Source organism: Rhagoletis pomonella, unplaced genomic scaffold, assembly GCF_013731165.1.
Source record: "Rhagoletis pomonella isolate Grant_MI unplaced genomic scaffold, Rhpom_1.0 Rhpom_scaffold_00007, whole genome shotgun sequence".
Lineage (NCBI taxonomy): Eukaryota > Metazoa > Arthropoda > Insecta > Diptera > Tephritidae > Rhagoletis > Rhagoletis pomonella.
In genome coordinates, this window is record NW_023458561.1 from 71,890,257 (window position 1) to 71,899,264 (window position 9,008).

The following is a 9,008-nucleotide window of genomic DNA, read 5'->3' on the forward strand; positions in this document are numbered from 1 at the left end:
TTTTTTCTTCCCATCATATCATCTTCAAAATCCAATAGGTCAAAATGACGCTCGAGTAAATCCCGATTTAGCATCGTGGGCTCCCCTACCATTAAATAGCTGACCACAAGTGTTCATAGGATACTCAAAGATAAAAAAGTTCTCACGAGAAGTGGATCAAAATGCCCAAAAAAAAACGCGCTAAGAGAATCATAGACAGCTTTTGGGTAGCACTGAAACCAACCAACCAATAGTGTAAAATCCTTGACCAACGCTCTCGAAATAAATAAGAATGAAAAATGACACTGAAGATGGCACAACGCCGAAACCGTTCGTACCAAAATTAATCTTGAAATAAATCTTAGAGTTTTAGATGTATTATTCTCCTACATTTAGGAATCTTAGAATCTTAGGAATCATTTAATACTTTCTTGTGCCAGTGGAGGATTTTCCCCTCCATTACCATACATATCCCTTTTTCGACTGGGTGTTTACCCCCCCGCGAACTCAGGAATCTTTGGCAGTGCATAATGAAAGCACAAATAAATACCTAAATTATCAAACTGAGGACAGTCCCTGTGATGTTGGCGTCAACTATATTCAGCTTATGGACTGATCACTCTACGTATATACATACATACATACATATATACATACATATGTAGTTGCATATTGTTTTGTTTCTGTATTTGTTGTGAGCAAATATCGGACTCCTGTCTACGCTAGCCGGACAATGACGGATTTATGTAGATACATACTATGTATGTATGTATGTATATGACATAGAACATACGCTCAAATGTGTGCTGAAAATACATACATATATATGCATATATATATATATATATATATATACTTATATATTTCTGACCAGTGAATGAATATGCTGAGAAGAGATCGCTCAGTTTTAAATAAAATATTGAAACGTTCGGACGTGGTTTTGTTGACGTTCCTCGTCGTTAGAATAACAAAATACATACATACATACATACATATTCATATATCAGTACCGGCGATTCAACAAGACCGGCGCACAACTTTATATGTACTTCCGCTAGTGATAGTAAATCTCGAACTGAGAAGAAAAAAATAAAACGAATATCAATCAAACTAAATGCATACATACTTATGTATGTATGTACATGTGTAGTATGCGGCAGCTTGAGACAGCCGGAACAAGCTCTCAGCGACAAAAATATTTATTTCTTTCGTTACTTTAATTGCAACATTGTTAATCAGCAAATAAATAGATACTGAATGGACAACAAAAGCTGTGTATAGCTTGTGCATAAGTGAATTAAATTGAATCATGTTCAAGTCCGGTGAATTATAAATTGAATTAAATGAATTGTCTGGATCTTCAGCAGGAGTGACTTTCACAGATGGATGGTATTTTCAAATGCTAATCGTTTAGTTGAAATAGGGGTCGGGTCGCACAAACCTAACTAAATATAGCGTGTTTTGATAACACAGATCACGTGAATTATACTTTTTTTTATTGTTTTTCTGTAAATCGTTTTAAAGCGAGTAAGACACCAAAATGAAGTGAAAAGATATTGAATAAGCCGAATTTATACAAGGTGGTGTTAACAGAACAAAAACAAAAAATTACAGTAACAAATTTAACGCACATTGACAATCAGTACAAAACAAAATTACAACAAACACATCATTTTGACAAAAGGTACAATTTCGCCGCGAAATCAGCGGATCCGATAACACCACCTTGTATAGATTCGCCTTGATATTGAACATATGTTTCTGCATACATATGTATGTATATACATACATACATACATACTACGCACCTATGATAATTTGAATCGCATCACCTAAAGTAGCGGCCTCGTTAACCAGATAGCTCATCAACGATCCATGTTTAGGAAGTCAAGTAGTCTACAATCGTTAACGTTTCCGTTTTTGAAATTTTCTCCGCCTGCTTAGAATTTTTCAAATATGACAACAGAGACACTTAAGCCGTTCATACTTGCACCACATTGTGCTGATAACTCACTGATGCGGACAAGTGCAGCGTCACGTCAACGGAGCTTTAATACGACATCGATTATTTTAAGTGCATTGGCTGTGATCTTGACTTTGATTTTCTTAGGTTTTACGGTGAGTAGTATCTATGTACATACGGTGAAACACGCAAAATCACTCTCTGAAGTGAGAGTAAAAAGTGAGTAACAGCAAAACGTACGGAAAAGCATCGGGTAAAATCCTGCAACATGAACTGCATTTACATGAACCACAGATTATATTCCGAAAAGAAAAACTAAATTTAGGAATATGTATATACAAATAGAAATGCCCAAACTATGAGCTCAAAAACAATAACTGATGCGGTGTTGCCAAGATATTTTAACGTCCTTGGGTCACAAGTATATACAAGTATATTTTATCAATCATACCGATAATTTCATGTATTAAACGAATTAAAAATGAAAACGAATAAAAAAATTAAATCAGCAAAATGAATAAAATTAAGTGAAATTAATGTTTAATTTCTAACCTAACCTACATTTGTATGTATGTAACTGAATCGCCTAATAATAGCTTTACATATAAAAAGATTATCCTAATATTCGAGCTTAACTCCCTAATCTGTTATTTGAAAAAGAGATTAGCCATGCAAAATTATAATTAAAAATATCTCAGATTAAACCGATAACTTTTTGGTGTCCAACCTAGTTTTATCGATTATACCTGCGAAGAAGAGGAGGAATGTCAAATGTTAAAGTAAACCAAAATTGACGCTACTAAGGAAAATAGGTTTGTAAGGGCATTTTTAATAAAATATTCATTTAAAATGCGTTTAAATGGCATAATATGTGTTGCGGAAAAAAGTGACCACGGTGGCGCAGAGAAGAAGTTTAACTTCTCCTCGAGTTGTGTGAATAACAAGCACAACCAATTTGACAGCTAACGAGCTTTAATTGAGATTATATTTATATGTAAACGTAGTTTTATGCTTTGCTGTTCGCATATGTTAACACATCAAATTTCATGAGTAATTAGTACTCACGCCTTTTTTTATTTGATTACCGTTTAAAAATGGTCGTATTTAAATCAAGTGAAAAGTGAATATTTCCATTATACGTACACTACGTATAATGGAAATATTCAATTCAAATACGCCCGCATTAAAATGAAGCATTTTTCCCTGTACGGATGTCGTTTTGCACATCTCAGATGCTTTTTCATATGTAATTAAGAAAGTAGATATATGTATGTATACAAAGCATGCACAGCGGTGACAATACATACACACATACATGGTACAGGTTTATCTGTACAAAAGCACTAATAGCGCGCTGTGATGTTGATTCAAACTCAAAATTTGAAAACACATTTATATGTATGGCTGTAGCTGAGTGTGCAAAGACGCTTGATACAATTGGTTGCTGCTGCCAAGAGGGTCCGGGTTCAATTACCATCACACGGAACATAAAATAATTTTTTTTCTTCTTAATTATAATTTCGTTTGACGAAAAAGCATCTGTGCACTTCACAACGACATATTTTTTATAACGTGCACACTCAAATTTAAAACGAGTTGGGTTGGTGCTCTTTCATATGCGTCCTAAGTACCTACATTTTTCGTACCCCATTTGCCATTTTACTTATAATTTTCCCCTTTACGCGCTATACACCTTCGTTAAAAAATTCTTAAAAATTAACGGTAATTCTTAGCCACTTGAAACTTGCGCATTATTACACTAAAATTGAATGGGCTATAAAACTGTGTACTCATAAAAAAATTTAACACTTCTGAAAAACAAGTTTGAAATTTTGATGAAATTTTTTTCAGTGTTCTGCAAAATTTTAAAGCTTATATTTTAAGTTGCTATGGTATTTGTTAGGGAATGGATTTTTCTCATTGAAAATTCTTAAAAATTTAAAAAAAAAAACCTAAGCGGCAAACAATATCATTTTGAATTTGGTACAAAATGATACGCCCTGTTTGTGTGTATGTAAAAATATGTACAATCAATGCCTTTTTGATTTAGTTCTTGTGAAAATGACATAACATTGCTTTAATTGTTGCTTACTTGTTTACTTGTTTAAATAATGCTACGATCTTGGTTTTAAATTACATATATGTACTTCATTAAATGTTCATGTTTTATTCAAGGACTTATTTATGTAAGTTAACAATAAGATGTAACTACATCAAAAATTATATTCGCTTAAGTACCCGCATTGAGGTACTTAAGCGGGTTCTTTTAAGTACCCAACCCACCTAAGTACCTCAAAAAGCTGAAATTTTTCGTGAAGTACTTAAGCGGGTTTTACTGTACATGCATATAACTATCATATGAAGATTGCATTTACAACTTTGCACAGATTGTGCCCAAAGACAAAACATCCTTGAAACAAAGAAAAATGATAATATTCAGTAAATGCTTAGGGCCAGTTTTTCAGTGCGAGTTTAAGGCCTCATAGTTTAGTTGTCTTTTAGGGCAACACTGTTTTTTCTTTATGCAGATACAAATGTTCAGCTATTTGCTTTCACTTTTGATACTATCGCGTTTACAGTTCTGAAAGATTATAGGTCCGATATCCTCTATTAGAGGCTTACGCCGACAGGCTTTGCGGCGGCGGCGTCGCCGGCGCGTCTGAAAACGCCGGCGCTACTGCCCATTAGGTAGATCCAAAAGAGACATAAAGCTACTAATCTTATCATGTCATCTCGTCAGCGTTAGGCATTGGCCATGCCAATTCAGATTGTAATTGTATTTAATTAATTCATTGAATTAGTTTTAAATTAAAATTACGTTACTTTCTACTTGAATTAAAATGTTGAGTGTCTGCTGCTGATGGATGGGCAAACAGAAGAAAGTCCGACGTATATAAATAAATATATCTCTATGTTCTCTACAAATCCGTATATGTATACTACTGAAATTTAAAGAAATAAAAAAATTTAAAATGTTAAGTTATTGGGGTTGTTGTTGTTGTAGCAGCATACAAATTCCCCAAAGGCTTTTTGGGGAGTGTTGCTGGAGTGACAGTCCTTGGCCAGATATAAATCTGGGTCGTTCCGGTTACGTAGACCCGACTGTCGTGGGAACTAAGTTATTGGGGTAATTTATGTCGCTATCAAAATTTTTTTGCAATAATCTTATCATCCGTTATGTTAAATTACGGAGTTGTTACGATTCTTTGCGGGTCATATGTATATTGAAAACAAGGTTTGGTCAACTTCCACCAGAACGGGCCTTTCTGGCCACTTATAGGTAGCTAAAATATCCACTAAAATATTAAGCGCCAAATTTTTGTAAGGAGAACTGAATGTAATGAAAAATAATAGTAATTTTTACGAAAAATGGGGACTTTAACCCTGTGTAGAAGATATTGCGATGCGCGGGAGCAAACGCCTCCTGGGATTTGACCACCACTTGGGAACAGGGCTTCCAACTATACTTAGCTATGAAGTGCCATATTGAGGATAAAAAAGTGCCAAAATGTGCCAAATAGAAAAATATAACGTGTTACCTATGTTTTTTCTGAGTTACGCTTTTTTGGAAATGTTCAGTGGCCCAAATTATGCGAAATAACTCCTTTAAAAATTTAATCCTCTTTTCGTAAAATAGTGTCTTTATACGAGTAGTATTTAGTTCCTTCAAACGATGTATTTTAATGTGCATACATCATCATTTTGTACAAAATTCCTTAGGCGCCGAACGCCGCCGCCGCCGCCGCCGCCGTCGCGCCGATATTTACGTAACTCGGCGGCGGCGCGTGAGAAATGACAAAAAACGGCGGCGGCGGCGGCGTGGCTCGGCGGCGTATACCTCTATCCTCTATATGCAGCATGATTTGAATAATTTAATCAGTTGGAGTCTAATTAATAAGTTATCCCTCAATATAAAAAATGCTTCCATATGTCAATTTCTAGGTCCAATTGTAAATTTCCTTCATGTTACTAAATTTTAAATCAGAAGCTCACTTTGGTCACTTTGTTGATCTGGGTGTAGTCTTTGATTCGGGGTTTACTTTTGTAAACCATGTATGCATGCTACTTGCTCCCACAGGCATATAGTAACTTAGCTTTTTTACGACGATATCCGAGGGACTTTAAGGACCCAAAATTCTCTTTAACCCGTTAGTACGTTCAAAATTAGAGTATGCGTCAGTCATTTGTAGTCCTATTTATAGCTGTCATTCTATGAGAATTGAACGGGTTCAAAGAAAATTCCTTCGATTTGCTCTTCAACCTCTTAATTTTTCCGATCCGCGTCCACCCCATGCGACCAATAACTTCTCTAGAAGGTAGAAGGTTTTCATCATCAAGATCCTTATTTAAGTCCACACTTGAATCGTTTTACTCTTAGGTTCAGTTAAGTTATGTTAACACTATTATCGTATAATAGTTATTTTTGTAATCTCTTATTTTAGTAATCCTCACTCTCATGTAGTTATGAAATGAAATCGTGTTCAAACGAAAAAAATCTATTTAAAGTAAACAAAAGCTTTTTGGCGCAAAATCATATGTGTTTATGTTTAAAGAGGATATGGATTACTTTTTTCTCAGTGTAGGCAAACTTTTAAAGAATATTTTCGACACTAAGAGCGTGTGCGAATCGGTAACAAAGTTCGCGGCAAGTTTTGACAAGTTTATGGTGAATAAAATTCCAGTAGCCCATGAGGCTAGTGAAATTTTTGAAAAATGCATAGAAAATTTTGACAATTGCAAAGATTGCTGCTGTGTGTAATTTTTCGTAAAATAAAAGCTTAAGTTGATGAACTGCAATCAATGATGGTAGACGTTTTCTTAAAATATTAATTTCACTCAATTTGTAATAGTTTATTGCGCATAAATCTGCGGTTATACAAAATTTACTGCTGTCAAAAAATATTTAATTTCACACAGCAGATCGGCAAAACTGTCTCACCATAGTAAAAATATTATTCAACAGCTTTCCCCATAGAACTTTGCTACCGATTCACACACTATTAAAACAAGAGATTTTCTTAAATGTATAGTATTTTTATCATAACTTTACCACACTCACATACTGACAAGATTTGACTATTTATTTTATTATTTTTTACTTTAATTATTGTTTATAAAGCATTCATCTTTTAGCAACATTAAAAAAATCTATAATCTTTCGTCAAAATTTTCGCAATCAGCTCCAGTTGTTTTATAGTTTTTCATCCGTGAAGTTATTATTCGTATTTAGTCGTAGTCAGGTGGTGGAACGTCGACTTCATCATCATCGATTGGAGGCTTGGGCTCAGCTTCTCCACGGCATTCAGTCCTGCTACCATGCTGTAGGGTAGAAAAATGTTCCCTCCATTATCGGTCACTAGGCGGCCGTGCTATTACAGTAGGTCCATAATTTGCCCATCATTCTGGTAAAATGTGCGGGCGTTTTTCCTGTCGGTCAACGCTTCTGGTTATTCACACTCTCGTATTTCGTTACTACACAAAATACAAGCTAGCGTTGCACCCGGTAGGCGGCATCTTTTTTCTCTCCAGATTCGTGACGTTCGTCATCGTACCAGTTGTTCTTTCGGGCTTGCTGAAATCCGACTATTTCTTCGGCGGCGGCACTTAATGAAATTATCATGCTCGTATGTGCGCTCCAATCGGGTTCGGTTGCTACCCAGAGGATACTTGGTGCAAACACCGGAAGTCGTGAGCTTCTTGAACTGCTGAATAGCGGCCAAAAAATTTTCTCAATTTAATTCAAAAGTTAATATTATTTGCAATGCGGCATAATAGTTCTTCTGGGTATGCAGTTATAGTTGCATGGCTTTACTTAATCCTCTTTACTTTACTGCGTCCTTGTTTGCCCACTTTGAACAATGTGAGCAGCCCATGTGCGAGATGCGATATCCAATCTGAGTGAAGCCTTTGGTCACTCCGACTTATTCGGTTTAAGGGCTCACTGAAGTCTGCAGCTTCTGCAAGCGGGCGTCTGTTTTGAGCACGCGGCTCGCTATATGAACATGTATCCGGTTGAAAAACCATATACCCCAGCAACAGGTTGCGCGTTGGGTTTGGGACCCGCCACGTAAAACCCTTTTTTTATGACGTCCAGGACGGAATGCACCTGGAATGGAAGCAAAAAATTTGCGTCAAACAATCGCAAGGAAAGCTCAACTTCGAAAAGCTGCAATTACAACAGACGGCCAATTTTTTCGCCACTATCACAGTTGCTCCAAGAGAGCACTCTTCAACAAAAGTGGAACCATATTTTCGGCTCATTACGTAGCGTCGCCGAAGAAGTAGTCTGCTCTCAGCGTGCCCGAACGAACAACTGGTACAATGAGGAATTTTACGAAGCTGCGGAGAAAAAAAAATACGCCACCACCGGCCCACGCCGCGATAGGGCGCAACCATACCTATGTGGGACCGATATAGGAAGCTGAAGAGGGAAGCGAGCTATATTTGCCGCAATAAAAGGAGAGGGACCGCAATACGGAAGTGCGAAGAGCTTAAAATGCTGGCCGATAGGAAAAACGCCTGAAACGCACATTTGCGCCTTGGCACCCACGTCACTATTGACAGTTATAATTTCGTTTACTTGGGAACCAGCATTAACACCGATAATAATGTCATCATGGAAATCCAATTCAGAATCACTCTTTCCTGCAATTGCTACTTTTACTAAGTAGGCAATTCAGGAGTAAAGTCCCCTCTCATGACGTACGAAAACCACACTCTATAAGTCACTCATCATGCCCGTGCTGGTATATGGCGCAGAACCATGGACAATGACAACATACGATGGGGCGGCTCTTGGAGTATTCGAGAGAAAGATTTTGCAGAAGATTTCCGGGCCTTTACGTGTTAGCGACAGCGAGTACCGCAGACGATGGAATTATGAGCTTTACCACGACATGGGCATAGTGCAGCGAATTAAAATACAGCGGCTCCGCTGGCTTGGCCATGTCGTTGTTGAAAATATAATTGTTATAAGGCCATAAATAACAAAAAAAATTCTGAACGAATAATAAATTTAAGGTCAGTCAAACATACCGAAAGAAAGTCGGAGAGTCTCCTTAAAGTC

The 9,008-nt window shown here is 36.6% G+C and overlaps 2 protein-coding genes across 12 annotated transcripts in view; one reads left to right on the forward strand and one right to left on the reverse strand.

Annotated features, from left to right (window-relative positions):
- LOC118743535 (nodal modulator 1) overlaps positions 1 to 9,008 on the reverse strand; it is a 28,209-nt gene that overhangs the window by 18,828 nt on the left and 373 nt on the right. The window lies entirely within an intron of this gene.
- Positions 883 to 9,008, forward strand: part of LOC118743536 (protein eiger) — a 47,244-nt gene continuing 39,118 nt past the window's right edge. Inside the window, exons 1-3 of one of the 10 annotated variants that reach the window (XM_036476279.1) lie at positions 884 to 1,024; positions 1,219 to 1,368; positions 1,924 to 2,097. In XM_036476279.1, coding sequence (XP_036332172.1) covers positions 1,366 to 1,368; positions 1,924 to 2,097 — 177 coding nt within the window. In that variant the 5' untranslated portion in view covers positions 884 to 1,024; positions 1,219 to 1,365. Of the gene's footprint in view, positions 1,507 to 1,817; positions 2,098 to 9,008 lie in introns of all 10 variants that reach the window. The other 9 variants (XM_036476286.1, XM_036476281.1, XM_036476282.1 and 6 more) reach the window with 9 other exon arrangements.